General features: G+C 37.4%; 3 protein-coding genes and 1 pseudogene across 12 annotated transcripts; all 4 read right to left on the reverse strand.

Moving 5' to 3' along the window:
* Positions 1 to 484: 484 nt before the first annotated feature.
* On the reverse strand, positions 485 to 20,884 carry LOC147498789 (uncharacterized). Of its 10 annotated transcripts, none has more exons than XM_086560696.1 (10): positions 20,726 to 20,870; positions 20,510 to 20,648; positions 20,241 to 20,423; positions 8,362 to 8,411; positions 4,241 to 4,315; positions 3,691 to 4,133; positions 3,362 to 3,557; positions 3,195 to 3,266; positions 2,838 to 3,119; positions 485 to 973 (listed from the first exon to the last, which is right to left on the reverse strand). In XM_086560696.1, exons 7-10 carry the CDS (start codon positions 3,470 to 3,472, stop codon positions 686 to 688), a joined length of 753 nt encoding a protein of 250 aa, XP_086416822.1. In that variant the 5' UTR covers positions 3,473 to 3,557; positions 3,691 to 4,133; positions 4,241 to 4,315; positions 8,362 to 8,411; positions 20,241 to 20,423; positions 20,510 to 20,648; positions 20,726 to 20,870; the 3' UTR covers positions 485 to 685. The 10 variants fall into 10 exon arrangements, 8 of the variants coding, with proteins under 8 accessions (XP_086416822.1, XP_086416818.1, XP_086416819.1 ...); XM_086560692.1 differs by having other exon boundaries at positions 3,691 to 4,154; XM_086560693.1 differs by lacking the exon at positions 8,362 to 8,411 and adding an exon at positions 17,648 to 19,671 and having other exon boundaries at positions 3,691 to 4,154.
* On the reverse strand, positions 4,429 to 5,824 carry LOC147498790 (uncharacterized). Its single transcript, XM_086560688.1, has 2 exons — positions 5,408 to 5,824; positions 4,429 to 5,328 (listed from the first exon to the last, which is right to left on the reverse strand). Exons 1-2 carry the CDS (start codon positions 5,722 to 5,724, stop codon positions 4,551 to 4,553), a joined length of 1,095 nt encoding a protein of 364 aa, XP_086416814.1. The 5' UTR covers positions 5,725 to 5,824; the 3' UTR covers positions 4,429 to 4,550.
* Positions 7,155 to 8,114, reverse strand: LOC147498791 (uncharacterized). Its single transcript, XM_086563338.1, has one exon. It carries the CDS (start codon positions 8,112 to 8,114, stop codon positions 7,155 to 7,157), a length of 960 nt encoding a protein of 319 aa, XP_086419464.1.
* Positions 20,343 to 20,875, reverse strand: LOC147498792 (large ribosomal subunit protein eL18y pseudogene; annotated as a pseudogene).
* Positions 20,885 to 23,193: the final 2,309 nt, after the last annotated feature.

Genomic DNA, 23,193 nt, shown 5'->3' on the forward strand with positions numbered 1-23,193 from the left:
CATAGCCTTAGATCTAAGCCTACGGACTTCATCTGTAACACAGCCGTCCTAATTTGTTCTGTCGGCATAGCCTATGGCATGGATAACATCCGTCAACACTGTCCGTCGGCATAGGTTATCTATTGGGACGGTTTAATTAGGGATCTTATCCGTCCGCATTGGTTAACTACACCGACGGTTTTCTATGGGTTAATATCTGTAGGCATTGGTTACCTATACGGCTATACCGACGGTTTGGTTTGGGATTTTGTCTGTAGGCATTGGTTACCTACACCTACGGTAAATGTCCCAAAGGATAGGCTGACGTGTCCATTTTGTAAATATGAGATCAGCCAAAGATAATGTCCGTCGGTTTACAATAATTATTTTTTATTTTATTTTTTTCTATATATATTTGCATAATTCAAATTGTATCATGAAAATTGAAAAGAGTTTTCCTGTTGATACAGATCCTATGTAACACCAAACCGCAAACCAACTTACAAAATCTGCAAACACAAATCATATATCTCAAGTAACATTCATTTTGGCAAAAAACATATTCACTTCACATCTTGAAATTACTAAATATTCACATCACATCCCCGACAAGCTAGCCATACATCCACAACCAACAACTAACCATGCAAAAAAAGCCTAAGAGCACATATTGTTTTTAGACAAAAAAGTTCCTTCAATAAACAGTTCAAGAGGACGAACTATGGGATGCAAACACCAACAACTCCTTGGGCCATATAACACCTCCTTGCACAACCTGACCAAGAGTCCTTACCCATCCATTATGAGGGCATGGCAGTGTTGCGTTATGGTCACGCACAACTTGGACAAAAATTTTGAAGTTCCCTTCTTCTAAAGTCCTTTCCCCATACTCTGTGTTGGGATCGACGTCTTGTACAACACCTCTAGCAACAATATCAAGCGGCCAACCTCCACGCAATTCACAATTTTTGCCAATGTAGTGCGCATTTCCCAGCTGCAAAGAAAACATTTTAATTAAAAATCTTGATTTCAAGTTTAAACCGTATACATAAAGCCATAGAACCTTGTACCACATGCCATACAAATGCAGTCTTTATCTAGTTTATACTCCCGTCAATCCAAATAATTTCACTAGCTGATATTACATGCAACATAAAACAAAAGAAAAAGAAAGTAAAAAGTTGTCAAATAAAGACAAAAGATAGTATCTAAATAGCAGCAAGTTGCAAACACATTATTCATGACAAGAGAACCAGAACAGAGACAGCTACCATCAAGTTCCCGGATAGTTAGGCTTGGTGGTTTTGTCCACTTGAGGGGCTTAACAACTTCCCATGTGAAATCAGCCTCATCCCTACCAAAATGACCATAGGCTGCTCCAGACATTATGGAACTTGGAGAGGTACTGCGAACCCTCAAACTCGGCCTACACTGTGGAGAGGAGAAAGCCACTTCGATAGGGCGATATACCTCCACTTCTACTACCTCATTCCTGTCCTTCCTGCTACTGCCCAATCAGTGGGAAGCTTTATAGTTGAGGTCATGATTCATTCCTCAAAGGGTACCGCGGAGTGACTTTCCCCACCAGAAAAAAAAAAGAAGCAATATTCAAGTAGGTAGCCCCGAAAGCCGAACTCAGCAACTTGTTAGGCTCGAGAGACCTGACTTAAAAAACCTAAGTAAAGCTGGAAGCACAGGGTGCGACTATTTACCGGTAACCAAGGATCATATCTCCTCTTGCGCCTCAGCCCGCAGCTGACTACTTTGACTATTTACCGCTTAAACTAAAGGTTAGTACCGTTAGAGTTGACGTTAGGAGGGCAGATTCAGTCTCTGTTGATTCTGTTGTTTCTGCTGAGTCTGTTGATCTTGTTGAATCAGCACCAAAGGCAGAGGAAGCCACAGCTAGCTCGACCAGCCTCCCTAAACTCCACTATCTAGAAGTAGGCTTAGTCAAGCCATAGCGCGCCTGTAGCAAGAGTTGCTGTCTTCAAAAACCTTCCATTTCCACCTCTTAAGGTCACAAGCCACCTTACTGTCAGGGTCTTGTTCAAGACATGCATCAAGAACTACATCAGAGATCTGGTCACAAAGCTTGTCTGGGTGTCCCTCGTTCACAGATTCAGATGTAAATAGGAAAGACTCCATTATATCAAGCTTGAAAACAGACTTTGAAATCCCCAAGAGTTGAGAAATGAGAGGTTTTTTTTTCACAAATGTTTCTGCTCAGTGCTTGTACTACATGAATAGGAATTAAACAAGATATTAATGTATAAGACTGTCTGTGTTATTAGTCTACTCCCTCTATGTGTTCGGATATTATTCAGTTTTTAACACTTCCAACTATACGGCAATGGCTCACAACAATAAGAGCTAAAGGTGTGAAGTTACTATCCGGATGAAAGGCGTGCAGAAGTAGGAAGGCAACAGTGTTCAGAGATAGGTCTGTCTCATGCAAATTCAGAAAATCAAAATTTAACTACAAGCACTACAATCAGAAATATCCTAGGCAGATGCAAATGCAGAAAGTAAAAATTTAACTATAAGCGCAGTCAGAAATATCCCTGCATATTCACGCATTGGTAAAGTCGTCCAAGAGAACCAACCACCCAACAATGTAAATGGATGCCACCTCGCTAGGACGAGTACAGATGGGGCAGCCAAAGGAAACTAGGTCTAAGTCCGCTCCTTCTAAGTGTTCCCAAGACCCTATGTCAATTTCACAGACTTTGTACTTACAAACTCATACCACATCCTCAAACTAGACACTCACTCATATACTTTGTGCTTATGGTCTCATACCACATTTCCCTTCAACTACCTACTTTCAATAAAATGATGACAACTTAAATATTTACCAGAGCACTTGGGCTTTGATGACTAGCACGAGAATGAGGTGATGTAACATTGTCAGTACAAGTTCCTCTTTGGCTCATGAACATGGCTCTAACCTCTTCCATCTGCCTCAACATTCTAGCATCCATATTCACCTCCATGGCCTCAATCCTCCTCTCAAGTTGAGAGTTTGCCATCATCAAACCATCATTCTTTTTCATCAAAGAGTCCCCCTTTTGCAACACAGTTTTACAAACCCCTGTACCGAGTCCCCGGAAACGACCCCTGCAATCTCGCCCAACAACCTGTTTTCAGTGAACAACATTGAGAAAGTAGACAAACTCAAATAACAAGTTACCATGAAATGCCAATAACTATACCTTGGCAACAGCATCTCCAGCCAAATCATTTTGGGACTCGGGATGCTCCGCAACATGATTCTTAATTGAATTCTATTAAGATTAACAAAATCAGTTGAAAACTATGTACTATGTACTAAAGAATTAACTATGTACTAATAAAATTAAAACTAGTATAACACACTAACCATTAATTCTTGTCTCCGCGGAGTCATTTCCTTTGGTTTGTGAATAAAGCATATATGATTCAGTCCTAGTAATTTCTGATTCAGGAATACCTTTCCCCAAAGCCAATTCATTCCGAGCTATAGCCACAGAAGTTCTTCCCAGACATGAAGGCATAATTTGTTGCTCGCGATTCTTTTTATTCCTTTCACTCATGGCCTTCATATTTTAATGTAATGACAAATCATCAAAAACTGAAAATTACTAAAAACCAAGAACACGTACATTGAAAAGTAATAATTAACCAACTATGACAATACATAAAACAATATTTATAAACACAGACACATACCTTAAACTTATCCGTATTGCAATAATCAACAAATTGGTGTCAATCCTCCAATGGAATATTATGAGGTGTGACTTCCTTCACCAAGGAAGGATCCTCATCTTGGACAAAATCTTCATACAACGTGTGCTTGTAATTCCTCCATGCTTCATTCAGTTTTTGCCATGTGTAATCAATATCAATTGTCTTCTCATATTCAAACTCAAATTGGCGTCCCAAAGTACTAACTACTTTCTTGATGAGTTCCTTATCAATATCACTATGACATATTGGAATGTCTCGGCGAGCAATATATCCCAATCTTGTGCCAAATTCAGTGACATTTTCTATGGGCGTGACTGGTTGGCCTTTTCTATTAGTCTGCATTATGAGTTTCGGACGTGGCTGACCCTCAACTTCTTCAATGCCAATTGAAGGGCCTCTCTTTTTAGAAGCAGCTGATGAACCTGATATTGGCGCATCATCATCTGCACAAACAAACAATATTCAATTAAGTCTGTCCATTGCGAAAAATATTAAGAAGAATGTTAAATGTAAAACTGAAAGTCATTACCCATTCCTTCATTAAGCTGACTATCGTCCAGTGAGTTTGAACCACTTGGTGTTGAGTAGTGAGAGTCCATGTTCACTAAAGCAAATAGACATTCCATGAAGCAAATAACAAAATAATAAATAACCAATGAAGACGAGAATAAATCAGTGCAAGGGATGCATCCATTCAACTAAATAATCAATACATAGTTCAAGCTAAGAAGTTCATTTATATATAAGGACATAACCACTTAAAATTCTGTAAGGCATGGCGACCATTCAACAAAATATATAGCATGGGAACAAAACAGTACAAAAAGAACTCTACTAAGTCATGGTCTACTGAATCTCTTTCTCTTCTTAGTTTTCTTGTTCTCCACAACCACAAACATATCTTCTGGGTCAGTTGGTACTACCTCATCCTCCATGGTATTGGAAGGGCATACATCTATATTAATATTCACCGGTCTATCATCTGATAGGAGACACGTTTCATCTTGATCTGAATACATCTTTTTTGGAACCTCTAAGACTACATGCCAGTCAGGATCCATAGGATCGCCCGAATAAAAAACTTGTGCAGCACGCTCTGCAAAAATAAATGGTTTATCAGCCATGCGGTCTGAACTAATCAAGTTAGACAAGTTCACCAACTTAAGGTTTGCTTCTAAATCCATTTTCACACCAGTTTGAGTGCATTTAACCCAATCACACTTGAACAAAACAGGCTTGTACCCCTCTCGATATCGTAACTGAACAATTTGCCTAAGAACACCATGGTATTCGACATCGTCCTCAACTGGATTTTTGTCCTTAGAACTAGACCGAAGAGTAGTCATGCACTTTGTGCTAACACCACTGTTTTGGTTCCTTCGCATTCGTTCATGGTCTTTGGTGACAAAGAGAAAACCATTCACACAATATTTTGCGTACGTTGTTGCAAATCCTGTAGGTCCTCTAACAATGTCTTTGAACTGGACATCATTTGATTCTAAAAACTCAGGCTGTTTTTTCAACCATGTCTTGAAATCATTAGACAAGGGTACCCTGGACTGGCTTGCCCTCCTCCTTCCAGTTCGTCTACTGTCCTCAATGAATTTGGTGTACTTCCTACAAATTATTCAATAAATCAGAAATTGCATTCATTTTAGCTAACGTGTAATTTCAATCAATGTGAAGGTATACGTACCTGTGCCAATAATCATATTTGACATGGCTTTTTAATACCCAATCACGTGCTTGTTCATACTCAACCCCTTCCAACCCATAGCCATGGCCCACACCAAGCGGCCCAATCTCGTCGACTGTGTGATTAGGAATACTATCAACCAAATAAGGCAAAACCGGTGCTTCATTTTCTACTACCCTATCAAGTTTCTCTAGAATACCACCCCCTCCTTTATATCCTGCACAATGAATAAGGGTCTCTTCTTTCAAGTAGCGCTCAGCAATACAACCTTCAGGATGTGCTTTGTTTGAGACATAATCCTTATAAGTCTTCATCATCCTTTAAAGTTTAAACGGCAAACAGTGCATTAGAGAAGTAACAGAAAGTAAAGAAACAAAATTGAGAAGATAATAAGTACAAAACGAGTACCTTTCAAATGTATAATCCATCTAGCCCAAACAGGCCCACATTCAGGAGCCTCGTGGGCAAGGTGAATGGGCAAATGCATCATGATAACAAAAAGTGATGGGGGGCAGTGCTTCTGAAGCGCGCATAACGTTTTGATCATATTTCTTTCAAGTACATTGAGAGTTTCAATGTCCATTCTTCTAGAACACAAAGCAACAAAAAAAGTACAAATGCCATTGATGATGGATCGAGCTTCCTTCCTCCTGCTGAATCAACACTGGGAGCAAGTGTTGCATCAAAATGTGGTAGTCATGAGACTTCAACCCCTTTAAATCCACTGGATCAACTTTGACAATATTTGACCAATTGCCACTAAAACCAACAGGCACACTCAGATTACGCAAAGTATCAAGAAAACATTTCTTCTCCACTTTGTTAAGCCAAAAAATACCTGGCTTCATAACTGTTTTTCCATTCACCTGGGACAACCAATACCTCTTTTTAATCTTCAAACACTTCAAATCTTTGCGTGCCTTGACATTATCCTTCATTTTATCTTTTGTATTCATCATCATTGCAATCAAGATTTCACAAAAGTTCTTCTCAATATGCATGACATCAAGATTGTGACGGACTTCAATATACTTCCAATAATCCAACTTGAAGAATATGGACCTATTGGTAAAACACAAGCCACCATCATTTTCTTGGTCATTATCACACTCGGTAACATTTTGTTTCTGTTTGCCTTTTCCAATTTTCGCTTTCAAATTCTTCGTCATGATATCAACCTCAATCCCCGTTAGCCTTGCTGGTGGCTCCTCTAGCTCACGACTTTTATCAAAGGTGTTTTCTCTTGTATCATTTCTGGCTTCATCCGTCAAAGGCAGCCAACGTCTACTTCTCATGTACACATGTTTACCTCCATTACGAAGCCAAAAAGAAGTATTTGGACCACAAACTGGACAACCAAATTTCCCCTTAGTCTTACAACCAGAGATGTTTCCGTACGCGGGAAGGTCATGTATTGTCCACATCAAAACTGCACGCATTTTAAATACATCTCCTTTTGAAGCATCTTTTACCATTACCCCTTCACGCCACAAGTCATTTAACTCCTTGACCAATGGTTGCAAAAACACGCCGATATCTTTACCTGGTTGTTTTGGACCTTCGATGAGTGCTGTGAGCATGGTGCACTGGGGTTTCATGCACAACCAAGGTGGAAGGTTGTAAGTCACGCACATCACAGGCCACGAACTATGTAATGAGCTTAAAGACCCAAAGGGATTGAAGTCATCAGTTGCTAGCCCCCCAGCTTAACATTTCGGGCTCAACAAAGAAACTCGAAATTCTCAGATCAATTAGCTTCCATACCCCCGAAATCAACCGGATGCCCCATTGTACCTGGCTGTGATTTCCCAATTGAATGCCAACACATAGCTTTCACCACCCAATTGACTCTATATAATCTCTTTAACCTATCTGTAAGTGGAAAGTACCTTAAGATCTTTGCAGCAGATGGACTGACCACTTTCTTTTCGCTCACAATGCTTAAAGATTTAAACCTCGAGGCCCCACAAATATGACAAGATACCTTAAATTTGTGGTCTCCCCAGTAAAGCATACAATCATTTCTACAAGCATCAATTTTATCGTACTTAAGTCCCAAATCCTTGATTACTTTATCTGCATGATACATGTTTTTTGGCGTGTTATTCCCACTTGGCAGAGCAAGCTTGAATAGTTCAAGCAATGCAGTGAAACTTTGGTCAGTCCAACCATGTGTGATTTTCAAATTAAACAACTTCACAACAAACCTAAGAATAGTGAAGTCCCCACTTCCTGGATATAATTCACTCATGGCCTCACGCAAATTAGAACTAAATTTCACATCTTCAAATAACTCATTTTGTTCAGTGGAACCCGTTGGATCCGATTGAAGGAGCGTGTCCAAGTTATTAGCACTAAGTTCTCCCACCACGATATTAAGGGCATCTGCCATGTCCCATTCATCATGGATTTCATCCTGAAAATTTGATGGTGGTTCTGCGTTATGCTCTTGTACTACTTCACCGTGCACAAACCAGAAGTGATATGTATTATCAAATCCATATTTGAAACCATGTACAGTGACTTCATCATGCGTCTTGGCCGGGCCTTGGTTTCGGCACGTACCACATGGACAAGGTATAACCACCTTATTGCGATGGTGTATCTTCGTGAACTCTACAAACTTCTCTAAACCAGATATGAAACGTTTATCTGGGTATCTCAAATTAATCCAACTCTTGTCTATCAAGGAACTGGAGGCTTCCATTAGGTGTGACTATAGATGATAAAGAAAATTACACAAGCATCAATCAAAATCGGATCCCAATCAAAACACAAAACTAACAAAAACTTCAGACACATTAATGAAGTTATATTACAATCATTTTACTCAAGATAGAAAGAGAGGTCTTCTGACATAGGAATCAGCATGTAAATTGACATTTCACTCATATTTGTGTACCAATAACAAAGTTTACTAAAATTTGTAAAAGAAAGGTTAAAGTTTTTCATACTTTAAGCAAAAGCAAGCGTGCAATTGAAAAACTAGACTTTCCAATCAAATCTGAGAAAGAAAGGATACAATCAAATCAATTACTTCATTAAGGAATAAGGATTGGTTTCAAGTGAGGATATAACTTATCTCAACATGGCCATGCATGGTACATACAAAACCCAGAAATATAAGCAATGATACTTAATGCGTATGTACAGTCCTGGACATGTCAATGGATGTTGAGCTAGAAACAAAACAGGGTATCTAAGATAGCTGGCCAAATCATTTCAAAAAAAGAATAATAACATTTTACTGTTCAAGTACCATACACAAAGGAACATAGTTGGCCAAGTGATTTTATCCATCAAGCAAGCAAGTAAAAAGGTTAAATATGCTAAATAGTAAAAATTATATGCTAGTCGGCAAAGTTATTAAAAATTCAACACTTGCAAGCTAGGCCAATAAAAATTATAAAATCCATATGGAAGCAATACATATAATACATACATGTAAAACATATATAAGTCACTCCTTAAAGGAATGTGAATAGCGAGAGTGAGACCAAAGGCCTCTCTCCAATAACAACACAAAGTTCCATTATATGCGGAGGAAAACAAAAACAACAGCAACAAAACACACGCACATGCACACAAATCCTACGAAATCAAAAAGTATAAAGCTAGACTTCTTTTTCGATAACCTAGTATAAAGCTAGACTAAGTAGCCAAAACATGTCAATCAGAAAAAGGAAAAATAGAAAATAAAAAAAGGTGAGTTCGTAAGTTATATACCTCTTACTAACAACCATATTTTTTGCTGAAAACCACTTACTAAAAAGGTGAGTTCATAAGTTCAGAGAGAATTGAAAGTAGGATTTTGAGTTTGGTTCTTCTTTTTCAACTCTACCCTTGTTCAATTAGTTTCAACAGTTTCTTCAAAACCCCACTTCTTCTTTTCTTAAACCTCTTTTTATTAAATAATCTAACTAATAGCTTCTTCACATCCTTATTATCTTCTTCATCAAAGTTAAGTGTTCTTCTTGTTTGATTATTTCTTCACTTGTAACAAATTACCCAAGAAAAATCCAACATTTTCAAATATAAAGAAAATATTCGAACTTGACAAATTACTAACATAAACAAAAAGGAAAGTTTTGATTTGAAATGTACCTGCTTTAAGCTTGAAGATTTCCTTCTCCACCGTTTTCAGTTTTAAAAAGTAATAGGGCAAAAGCTTTTCTTCCTTTTCTTTTATGTTTTTTCGGATAGAAATTTGGGGGGGGGGGGACATTTTCACCTTGGCGCCCAAAGTTAAGCCGATGGTTTACTGAAAAATTTAGCTGTGAAATAACAATACGGCCATCGAGAATAAATTTTGGGATTTTAGGGTTGAAGTTTGCTGCGGATTAAATCCCTAGGAAGACCGTCGCTATGATTGGAATATGCAAAAAGTTGCCTATGACGGGGCCTGGGCTTTTTGCCAACAGATAATGTGCCTCAAGAATAGAATTATGGATTGGGTCTGTTGGCGTATCTAAATTGGATCCGTTGGTAGATATCAATTTTTTGGTAGTGATAAAGCGTTGCATATAGGATCTCAATTCTTCGTCGTCCTTTTTCTTAATGTTGAATAATGCATCGATCCGCTTCGGTTGGTGCTTGTTGCACGAGTATCTGTCGATAAAGGTTCTAAGCAGTTCTTCCGAGGACCTGATCTGCCGTTCTGGTAACCTGTGGTATCACTGGAGTGTGGATCCGGACAGGGAAGCTTTGAACTCTTGACACATGACATGGTCATATCTTTCGTAATGTCCCATAGTGCCTCTATATCTGAACACATGATCCACTAGATCTGACTTGCCACTGAAGATACTAAACTTTGGCTGTCTGTAACCGCGGGGGTAAGGTTTTCTCATCACTCATGATGAGAAAGGAGATCGACCTGCCCCCATTATAGTAGATTGAACAAGGGAGTCTTGCATTCTTCTTCCTTTACCTGTCATCCTATGCATCTGACGGAGCAGGTCGTTTTTCTCAATCTCTCATGCGCTTTCTTTGCTAGAAACCCTCTTGTTATGAGTTCTTTTTTGGTGTCGAGGATTGACATCGCGATCCTGATCGATTGACTCTGGTTCTCACCTGAGTCTGAGTGTTCATCCGAACTATTGTACTCTAGTTCTAATAGTTTGCGACAAACTGGATCCCTTCGTCTTGGGTTCCTGATTCAACCGCTCTCTGGAAGGCCGTCACCATCGAAATCAATGTGCGGCTCCTTCCCTGTGTCAGATTGATACAACTGTCTCAGCAGTTGTACTTCTCACTTAAGGTTTCATCTTTGTTGTTCCAGAGTCTGGCCTGGCTTGCCTGAACAGACCCTAGAGTGGTAATAGTGGATTAGTGGTATTCTCACCATTCTAACGTTCTCTTTCAGCGTCATTGTCAGGACCTGCAACCGAGACGATTAGTCCGTCGGTGCTGGTTACTTGCCCTTGAAGGGAAATATCTGTATCGTTCTGTTCGATATTCTCTCCTTCATTAGGTATCTCGCGCTCCTCTTCTCTGACAGCGACGCTGCAAGTGGCAGCGCCTCCTTTCGTCTTCTTAGTTCCTGCCAACACAACATTAAGAGCGTTTAATCTAAATTGATTGGTCGACCGAACGAATGTTACTTGCTTTTGGTCCCCACAGACGGCGCCAAAAGATGTAGGGAAAATTCTAGGTATCCAACAATCCTCCTCTGTATCGTGTGATACTGAACCTTGGACTTAATGATGGTCAAGGGATGAGATAATTTAATGTTCAAGGTTGAACCGCTTTGTGGCTGCCTATGTATCTCCTTATCTGTTTAGAAGAATCAAACCCTATTTCACGTAGTTCCTAAGAGTGAATTCCTATTGTATTTATAGGAGGAGCTAGGGTTCACCTCACCGCTTTTGAGTTCTCTTCCTTCTTTGGACTCTGACTTCCTATTAGGAATCCTCTCTTATCGGAAGTCTAAATCTGGACCATATCTTATCAAAAACAAGTTTCCTTTTAGGTCATACTCATCCATCCCGTATGGAGAGCGTAATCTAAAAAAATAACTCTTAAAGATATGTCATTCTGATTCCTTCCTTATCATCAAGAGCAGCCTTTTCGCTTTTTCGGTTTCAACGTTCGGCTCAGACGCCTCGACGTTCATTTGGAGGACTTGGAAGGCTACGCTCGAGACGCTTCATCACGTGACTAGCACATGTTATGCAACGCTCGTGATCAACACGAGATTACTTATTCCCATAACCAATCCAATGGTCCTCGTCTCGTTCTAGGTATCTATAGTTCCAGGTCATTTCCCGACCACGTGGGCATTTAACTACTGACGGGAAATCCCCCCTACAAGGAAATTTTGGTGCGCGCCAAAAATTTTGGAGCAATTTTGGATCTATGCCGGCGCAGTATAACTGTGGGAGAGAATATATAGTGTTAAGATCTGATCTAACGGTCCAAACTGTGGGAACACCTACGCGTACTAACAGTGGAGAAATGTTGCAAAATATTGTCAAGCCATGCCACAACAACTATTACAATACCAACAGAGAGCAACTGTGGCTAATTATTCGACAGCTTTGGTCCGTGGCAAACGTTCGGGTCGTCCGTGGCTAAAGCCCTATTTTCTTGTAGTGCCCCAAGCAAATTCAACTTCTTGCCTCACCCCACTTCAAAATCTCGCCTCTTTTAGAGGTTTGCAACACCATGATTCAAGATTCTAAACCTGTTGAAACATAGGTACTGAGGCACATTGCTTTGAATCATCTATCAGTGAAGAATCAATTTGACTTAGGGAAGTCTCTCCTCTTGTTTAATATTGAGTTTGTGGAGTAAGACTTGCTAGTCCTATTTAATAACGAAGACAAAATCTTGAGGTATTACACCTTGTCACGCCCCTATTTGTTAGATAATTGAATAGTAGCTCAGGAAATAGCAAGTATGTAGTAGGTGTATTGAACCATGCTGTCTTTTGTTGGTCTACCCCACCCTCTTTCTGAATCTCGAGAAGAGATTCCTTTTAAGGCGTGTATAGTGCAACGCCTCTCATTTTCAAAACTCTTTTAAACCATTTTGTCACATTTGCATATAAATTTTTAATTCATATGACTTGTTTGGTATTGTTATCACGTGTCCAATATTAACTGGTTAGAGTATACTTTTGGGTTTACAAGTCGAGTGTATATGTTGTACCGACTTTTGATATATTTAATTTGGTTGCCCATGGTAAAATTATTATTTTTCGTTGAGTGTTGGTTTTATCAATAAAAAAACTACGGTCAAAACATTTGCAAAATGGGTATCAAGGGCTATTTGTGAAAACTTGTTTTACGGGTTTATTCCTAAAAAACTAGATAGGCAAGGACTTTATTTTAATTATTAAAATATGATAGTGTTTGAAATAGTAAATGATGGCTTTACTTTGAAAAGGGAATAAAAGGAAGGGGAGCATGAAAAAAAAATAATGGAGAGGGGATGGGTCGGTCCTCCCTTATCCTTTTGTTTTTGTTTTAAAAAAAAAATAGAAAAAGAAAAATAGAGAGAGAGAGAGAGCTAGAGAGCTATGAGCAGGAGAGAACATGAGAGAGAGATTGAGATTAGAAATAGAGAAGGAGAGTAAGAGAGTGAACTAAATTGGGAAAGGAGAAGTAGAAAGAAGGAATTGAGGGGGACAACAGAAGCGACGAAACCGTTGTCATTGTTGACATAGAAGTTTGGGAGCTCCATGTCGATTGTAGGATTGTATGAGTTGAGAATTTGCAATTTTTAAGTGAGTAATCATTTTTCGAAGTTATATTTTTGTATATGCATGCCTAATTTTCTATAAATTAGGTTGTTTGATGGTGAGTAATCATTCCTTTAATTGCTTGGTTAAGTTTTTACGAACCTTTAGTATTTGGGAGGTTAGATAAATAATTGTTAATAAATTGATTTTCCTTTTTGAAATTCTATTTGCTAATGTATACTTAGGAGGTATATTGGATTTAGTTCTCATGTGATCTTGGTTGAATGGAAACATCAAAAGTGTTTATAGTAAAAGTTTATTAAGCTTTAGTGGTTTACAGAATTGGAGCTTAGATTTACCATTAATCTTTGACTTGAATTGGAGCAAAAATACAATATATTTGTAGTAAGATTTAGACCTGAACAAAACATGAAAAAAGAAGTCCTGCAAGTCTTCTTTAGAACATGAAAAGCCCCATTGCATTTTGATTTATGTAGAAAGAGATACACCCTTCAGAAGGTAGCTTGTCAAAATTTTCTAAATGCAGAAATCAAGTTGTGTGCACTGGATTGGGGCCACGATTTCACATGGTTAAGTTGAGATTTAAGCCTTCGGGAAAACACATAAAAGTAATATCCATGCGTCTGTTTTCTAACTCAAAAGACCTCATCGCATTCCAAGGCATGTGGTAAGATATATAGGGTTACAAAGATTGTATGGCAGAAAACCAGTGCGTCAAAAATCAGTTTTCGTGCAATGGTATTGGTTTTAAGTTTTCACATATTTAGAATGAGTTAGACTTTGGGCAAAACATATAAAAGTAAGGTCTGTGTGTTATATTTTCAATGAAAAAAGCTTCATTGCTTTCAGACATATGTAGAAAGTGTTATGCTATCCGGAAGATAGCGCGTTAGTATTCTAGTTCGTAAAAATCAGGATTTTGTACCAAGTTCGAGTTATGTTTACTCTTAGATAGGCTGAGATTGGGAATTTGGGTTCATACTAATCCTAGTTCCTAAGTAATCAAGTAGCGTGTCGTTTGGATGATTGTTGAAAAAGCTCGACAAGTAGTTGGCTAGTTAACCTACTACAACGTTTTCTTTTTAGGTGCATGAACCAATTTTCGGAAATATTTCTAGTAATGAACTAAGAGTTTCTTGTATTTTTCTTGAGTGTTTTGTATACAATCTGTAACATACTTTTTAGATGGTAATTTTGTTTGGAACAAACATGGTTCTAGAAAGTTTTTGGAGACCTAAAAGAATCAAATAATTCATTTTTTATCAATTTTAAATATATGTTATAATCTATCTCTAGAGCTGAAATTTTATGTACTTCATAATTGGAGTATTTGGATGTTCTTGTACCTGTTTTTAGATGTTCTAAATTGCTGGTTTTTTTAATTGTAAATACAATGATATTAGCAGTTAGTGATTTTAGTTCACACTATTACTTGATGAATCATCTTGCTTTGATCTGGTACATTTATGTTATGGAGGTTGCCTTGTATCTAGGGTTTCGATAGGAGCTCCAGATCACTTCTAGTATTGAAATAAGACAAATGATTGTTGATTTGATTTGTTGGGAATGTTTATATTTTGTGTTAATGGTGGTGATACCCAAAAGAACCTAGGGTTTCCGAAGAAAACATGTAAAATGAAATAAATGAAAGTTATATTCAAATAAAATAAGGGAACACAACTATATTTATCTTGTGATCTTGAGGAGGTAGCCTTCAGGGCTCATTTTATTTCTGTTTTTATATTTTCATATGTTTATGGAGAACTGAATTATATTGTTGGCATAACGTCCGTCACCCCGTTGTATACTTATATGAGAAATTATTTTTAAGCAAGTATAGCACCTCGTATATATATTTTTTTTATATTTCCTTATTACTATAAAAAAGAATAAATAAAATAAAACAAAATAGGATTAATGTTAGTTAGAGATAGGAAACGTGGGTAAAGAGGATAAACCCTCTTCCCTACTTTCGAGGGTTTTAAAAACGGAGAGGAAAAAGAGAGTCTGACACAGAGAAAAAAAATGGAGAAATTCTGCTCGAGATCTACTGAGAAGCGGAGGAAGATTGTGCTACGCTTTCGGTCTCGGGTTTTACAACAAACAAGTTTCCGTTTAACGAGTGAATAGATATATGCATAATAAAACAGTAAACCCTTTTTGTTTCGATAGAAAACTTTCAATAAAAAGTTCACTAAAAGATAAAAATCTACTCACTCGTTAAACGGAAACTTGTTTGCTGTAAAACCCGAGACCGAAAGCGTAGCGCAATCTTCCTCGTCTTCTCAGTAGATCTCCAGCAAAACTTCTCCCTTTTTCCTCTCTGTGTCAAACTCTCTTTTTCCTCTCCGTTTTTAAAACCCCCGAAAATAGGGAAGAGGGTTTATCCTCTTTACCCACGTTCCTATCTCCAACTAATCTTTATGCTATTTTGTTTTATTTTATTTACTCTTTTTTTATAGTAATAAGGAAATATAAAAAATATATATATACGGGGTGTTATAGCAAGAGTTAAAGAAATAAAGGATTTTAGTACCCTCCACAACTCTCTTTAGTATTGATATGATTTCTTTAGGCTTGAACTAAAAGTCTCGAATATCCCTCGAGCTCTTACAATAAATCATATCAATACTAAAAGGAGTCGTGATAGACTAGGTATTAAGTCTTTTATTTCTTTACGCTTCGTAAAATAATAAGTACTCGTACAACAGACATTATGTCATCAAAATAATTCAGTTCCTCATAGACATGAAATAAGAACATGTCAAAAAAAAAAACTTCCCTCAACGCTACTTCATCACATGTTTCAACCAATAACAAGAACACTAGATAAATAGTCATACTGAAAATAACCATTATATAAATTGAATATAACTTCCATTCATTTCATTCTACATTCTTTTCGGTACCCTCTAGGTTCTCTTGGGTATCATCACCAATAACACGTAATCTAAACATTCACAACAAGTCCAATCAACAATCATAATCATTATAAATCATTTGTCTTATGTCAACATTATAAGTGATGTATAACTCACCTCGGAACCCTAGAATACAAAACAACTTCCACGTCCTAAATGTCTATATCCAAGCATAAAATTTATCAAGTAGTAGAGTGAACCAAATCCAATAAGTATTGATACCATTGTATTTACAATTAAAGAAACCAACAATTTAGGACATCTAAAAATAAATACAATAAGTTCCAAATACTCCCACTGTAAAATACATGAAGTTTCAGCCCTAGTGACACTATGAACCTATAAATCAAAATTGCTCCAAAATGGAATCTTCGATACTTTTGGATTTCCAAAAACTATCCTAAAAACCATGTCAATTCCAAACAAACTATCATCTAAAAGAAAGCTACAAATTATATACAAAACACCTAAGAAAGATACAAGAAACTCTTAGTTCATTTCTAAAAATATTTCCAAAAATCAGTTCATGCACCTATAAGAAGAACGTTATAGATTAATTAGCCAACTTGTTGATGCTATAACTTTTTCTACAGTCATCCAAATGACACGCGACTTGATTACTTAGAAACTAGGATTAGCACATTTATGTTTTCATGTTGAACCCAAAGTCCCAATGTCAATCTATCTAGGAGTAAATATAGCTCGAATTTGCCAAAAAAACCTACTTTCTGTAGGCTAGAATTCTGTCGCGCTATCTTCCGAATAACATAACTCTTTTCACAAATGTTCAAAACCAATGAGGTTTTTTGCATAGAAAAGATAACACGCAGAACTTACTATTTTATCTTTTACAAAAGTTCTAAATTTCATTCTAACTAGTCAAAAACTTAGCAATAATACAGTGGGCAGAAACTGAATTCTGACACTGATTTTCTATCATACAATCTTCGCGACCTTATATCTCTTGCCACATGTCTCCGAAATGAGATGAGGCCTTTTGGGTTGGAAAACATACTCACGTATCTTACTTTTTTGTGTTTTACCGAAGACCAAACCTTGTGTAAATGTGACCCCAATCTAATGCAAAGAACATGATTTCTGCCGTCTAAAATTCTGAGAACCTAATTGTCGAAACCATAACTTTCTCCCCACACATCCAAATGGGTTTGGGCTTTTTGAGTTCTAAAGTATACTTATAGGACTTCCATTTTCAAGTTTTGTTCAGGCCTAAATCTTACTACAAACATACTGTATTTCAACTCTAAATCATATCAAAGATTGATGGTAAACCAAAATTCCAATTCAATAAGCCACTAAACTTTGATAAACTCCTACTGTACAAACACACTTATAAACACTTTTGAAGTTTCAATTCAACTAACCAACATTACATGATTAGTAAATACAAAAGACCAATTTGTAGATACTTAATCAAATAAAAATTTAAACAGAAAATTCAATTTAGAAACAATTATCAAACATCTCAAATACCAAAGGTATATTAAAACTTAGCCAAACAATTAAAGAAATGATTACGCACACATCAAACGACCCAATTCATAGAATATTAGGCATGCGTATACAAAAATATATCTTAGGTAAATAGTTACTCACCTAAAATAGTGATTACACACTAGTGGAATCGAATCTGAGCTTCAACGCTTCAATTCTTCCTTCCGCCGCTTAGTTCCTTTAACCTCCCCTTCTTCATTTTTTTTCTTTTTTTTCTTTCTTTTTCTATCTCTTTCACGTTCCCTCTCATTTTCTCTCATGCTCATAGCTCTCTCTCTCTTTATTTCTCTATTTTTTTTCTTTTTTAAGCAGCAACAAAAGGATAAAGGGGACCGACCCATCCCCTCTCCGTATATTTTTTTTCAAGCTCCCCCTTCCTTTATTACATTTTTTTTTAAGTAAAGCTCTTGTTTACTATTTCACACACTCTAACATATTTTGATAATTAAAATAAAGTCCCTACATATCCATCTTTTTAGAAATAAACCCCAAAAAACAAGTTTTCACAAAAAGCCCCTAGAACCCATTTTGCAAATGGTTTTGACCGTAGTTCTTCATCGACAAATTCAACACTCAACGAAAAATAATAATTTTAACATGTCACAACCTAATTAAAAATATCAAAAGTTGGTACAACACATACACTTGACTTGTTAACCCAAAAATGTACTCTAACCAATTAATGAATATCGGACACGTGACAACAATACCAAACAAGTCAAATGAATTAAAAATTCATAAAAAAATATGGCCAAAATAGTTTAAAAGAGTTTAGAAAATGAGAGGCGTTACAACTTTAAAGAAAATTGACATGTTGATTTCATTGCCACAGCCACAGCCAGCACTTGCTTGTGGTGTGAGTTTGGGCAAGGTTCTACGTAATTTGTGATGAGATGGTGGTTGGAGTATATCAAGATTTCGGGACCCAAAATCTGGGTGTAGTGATCTTAGTTGTGCAATTCTCCAGTATGAGGACAATTTTTCAGTACTTGGTCCCTGCAACCCACCAACCATTTACCACATATGTTGGTGAAAAGACAAACTAGGTACTCGTTTATGCATTGACTTCAGGTTGCACACTTTCAAGGATCCAAAATAAGCCCAGGGATACCAGTAGTAGCAACACACATCTTTAAGGCATCCCATGAACATTTTAGAAGTTTCGTACCCCTTGACTTGCCAAGTATACATTACCTTCGAACAACAGCCAAGTATTACGTTGCAAAAAACTCACTGACAACACGAACTTCCTCATGAAAATCATCATCATCATTATCCTTGCCTTTATCCCATATGAATGGGGTTGGTCTCAATTTCCAATCTTTTCTATTTTGCGCCATCTCACCTATTATGTTTAGCTTTTTAAAATCATTTCTAACAATTTCGTCCAGTTTTGATCACCCTCTTCACCTTTTTCCATCTATAACCGGTGTGTCACTAGGTCTACCATGGACATGTATGTACCATCTAAGTGTACTTTATCTTATTTTCCCATTAATACGCGCCACCCCAAGTGTTTTGCTTACCGTTCGGTACTACCCTTATCACTTCCAATTACTCCTATCATCCATCTTAACATCGTCATTTCTACTGGTGTATATGTTGCTCATGTTTCTTTTGTAGTACCCTACACTCCACCCCATATAACATAGCTAGCCTAATAACTGTTCTATAGAATTTACCTTTTAACCATTCTATAACATTTTCCACATGAAAAATCATGTTCATGATAAAAACGGTTTATCAACAACCAAAGTCAACTGAAATATTGTAAAAGAAAGTACCCCCTAAATAACCATTCAGCCCCTAGTTGTATCCCCAGTCATCTCTAACTCAACTATCTCATCCAAATGAACATCCACCTTTTAATCAAGAAGAGGACTGACATATTATAATCATCCCATTTGGGGCAGGGATCCACACAAGAACCACGCATTCACAGATTATCCCTAGGGAACCACGCATACACATAAGTACACAATTAAAACATTCGATACAGAATTGGATCAAGAACCCCAATACACTCTATTAATCACTCATCACCAAGAAAGTCCATATCATGTTTAACTAAAACCGTCTTTTGAAAAACAATGTCCTTGGAATTCTTCAAAAACAGCAAAATCGGTCTGCAATGCAGTTTTGAAGATATACTTATGTCAGCTCATAATAGTGTATGTAGTTGTTTACTATAACTGCTCACAATGCAACTAATTTGATAAAACATTCATAATTAGAAACAATAAAATATAAAATACAAGCATTTGATGTTTATGTCAAAAACCTAGAGATGTGAAGGACTTCGTATTTTCAAGTTGGTTATACTAGAGACGGTATATTTGGTGTAAAATCAAAATCTACTCACCGAGCAAAAAAAAAAATCTACTCCAGGCCAATCAAATGTGGATAATCCTTAGTATCCAATACATTCAGCAACATCGCAAAGTGATAAACATATAAATCTTATTGAAAATCTGAAAATATAACAACAATTTCAAAACCTTTTTTCAGGCATTATTATGTCCATTATATCTAGCGCATACGAATTATAATCTCAAAAAACAACCATTGATAAACATTATTCACACCAACACTATAACCTCATTTGATATATAGCTATAAACCATAAACCATAATTTCAGAAACAACCAAACAAACAGACAGACAACTAAGACGAGTATAATTTAACCATCCATACCGTGTTTTGTCCAAGAGGAGCCTTAAGTGCAAGCTGATCAAATGTCAAACATTCTCAACTTCATAAACACGTCTCCGTAAACCCGCCTTCTCAATTCTAGCTCTAGCAGTCTCCGTAAACCTCAACTTCATAAACACGTGTATCGTCTGTAACAGCCCCAACAAGCACAGCAATCCTATCCTCCTAAAACCAAATACAAAGCAATCAATACTAAAAAAATAATAAATAAAAATAAATATATAAATAAATAAAATAAAGGATGGCCCAACCTTTCCTTTCATGTAACGAATCAATCTGGAGAGAGACATCAGCAGACATGGGAGGTTTGTTGATTTTGCTCATGAAGAGTCTTTTCAAGACAACAGCATTGAACCTGCTCTCCGTTCTTCGTACCAGAAAACGGTACATCTGATAATAATTTTTAGATGATAATATACTTATATAAAAAATGAGGAAATGAGGAAAGGGAAAACTGTTGGTCTGACCTTGACAAGGAGTTTAAGGTAAATGTCATCTGATTTCGGGCCAGTCCTTTTGGTCTTCTTGCTTTTTCCACCAGCTATTAAATCAATACCCTGTGAAACAATAGAAAATGATGAGTAAAAGAGAGGGAGCTGAGAGAGAGCATATACCATTGCTGCTGTTTCTGCTACAGCTGGGGTTTAAGGGTTTTAAGACAAAACACATTGGGCCTGAGATCCATGGGCTTTTTTTTCCTTTTTAGCATGGGCTGAATATGCAAACCAATAAATCAAATCATGTATACTCATCATGTCTGGTTGCTCTGATGTACAAATGGTAGAATGCATCGTCACTCTGTTTGGACAAAGTAAAGGCCTTTGTCATATAGTATATTATAGTATCTTTAGCAGTGATATCAACCTAGCATCAAACACCAAAATCTCAAGAATTTAGTGTTTTTTCAACTTCAGGAGAACTACATGTTGATGAAAACACCAAAAAAACACCAAACCAAACACCAAATCGACCAATATTTGGTTTCAGGTTTGATGCTGTATCAAATCACTTACGCGGTTTGAGAAACACCGCGCGGTAAAACCGCGCGGGGCTTGGGCTGCTAAATGGCCTTCTATGGCGCAGTTTTGGCAAAACCGCGTGGGCTTGGGCTTCAATGGGCGTGGTTTTGCCAAAACCGCGTGCGTTTTTTCTTAAAATTAGAACTGTGGTGCATACAACTTGAAAAATTATGAGTTGTGCATAGAAGTTAAGAAATTAACAATTGTGCAATTGAAGAAATTAAGAATTGTAATTCAAAATCGAAAAGATTAAAGAAATGAAAAACCTATGATTATGATTATGCAATCCAAAATCTATGATTATGATATAATCATATAATATCCAAAATAATCCAAAACCTATCATATTACATCAAATTTATTTAGCTCTCTTCTTACGCCCCTTACCACTCGATCCCTCTCCTCTCTCTCTATTTTGGACGCGTTCAAAGATGCTCCTCTAAGTTCCTAATCTGAGAATCATGATCTTCTCTGTCTGCACAAAGGTTAACTACTTCAGCCTGAAGTTCCTCATATCCCTGATGTTGTTGCGTGTACACTTGCTGCATATCCTCATACATACGCTTTCCAAGTCTCGTCATAATGCGCATCACCGGATTGTTGATATGTCCGAGAATATGCCCCTCTCTTTCTTGGCTATAATGATACAGTAGCGCCCTCATCCCATCAAACATAAGAACCCGGTTCTCATATCTTTCTAGAACCTCACCTAAAAATTCAAGAAAAAATACAATTGAGTACATATTATATATATAATGAAGAAGATAAATAAAACAATTAAACTCACCATGGTATAATCGGTCAATATGCTGCTCTAACTCGTCGAGAAACGAAAGCATGAGGCACCTCGAGAATGGAAATATAAGTAGGCTCCCCATCGATCCACACACGGCAAACATCCGAGGATTACCGCGCATTACGGGATCCGGATGATATGCATTCGAGAGGTTGTCGCGTTGTAAACGGTTGTGGCGGATGAGAAATACGTGAGCTCACGCCTCATCCCTTCCAGCCCACAAACTTCGAAGTTGCTAGCCCGACCAACAGAGGCAACAACGGACCCATGGAGACACGGTTCCACCATCTATAATAATCGACGCCGATGCTTCAACAACAAAAGAAGATGATCCGCCAAGGACCATAACTAGCATGAACTTCATGAATATGAGTTCTACCCCACGACTTCGCATCACTAACATCTGTCATAGGAGCACATGGAACTTCATAACGTCCAGTCATCTGCCTCCAACATCTGTCGCCACAATACCAAACCTGACAGTCACGTGCGGCAAAAACAACTCTGTGACATAATAACACACAAACATGCTGTACAACTGGATCGTCAAAGGCAGTAGACAAACGCCAAGATCTCCACTCAATAGATGACAATGATCTCATATCAATCTGAGTACGAGCCATACAGATATTATTCCTAATCTGCCCTCTGTTACAAGTCAAGTGAGGCCCTAACCAACTAGCAAATCTAAGGCGAGTATCAGCAATCATGTCTATGTTAGGACAAAGACATCGAAAGTACTCATAAAACCAAATCTCTAAAAGTCCCGTGAATCCGCAAATCCGGGGACTTCTACTTCGAATGTCCGTGAAGCTTTATCTAACGCCGATATCAATGTGGCATATACTGAGCTACCCAGGTCATAATCTCTCATAGTATGCAGATTAGATACATAAGCATAATATCTCAGTCGTACCGTAGAATGACCATTGAGAAACAAAACATGCCCAATAAAAACATAAAAAGCCCTAACATACCGACAAGACCCTCACTACCCGGTAGAGCGGTCAAAGCTAACTCCGCCGTGTATCGATGCAAGAGGGGTTCCATATATGCGCCTTAATATGAGATAGCTTAATCCCGGAAGAATCATAAGCATCCGCGACCCAAACGAGGAAAA

The sequence above is a fragment of the Coptis chinensis genome, chromosome 5, assembly GCF_015680905.1.
Source record: "Coptis chinensis isolate HL-2020 chromosome 5, ASM1568090v1, whole genome shotgun sequence".
Lineage (NCBI taxonomy): Eukaryota > Viridiplantae > Streptophyta > Magnoliopsida > Ranunculales > Ranunculaceae > Coptis > Coptis chinensis.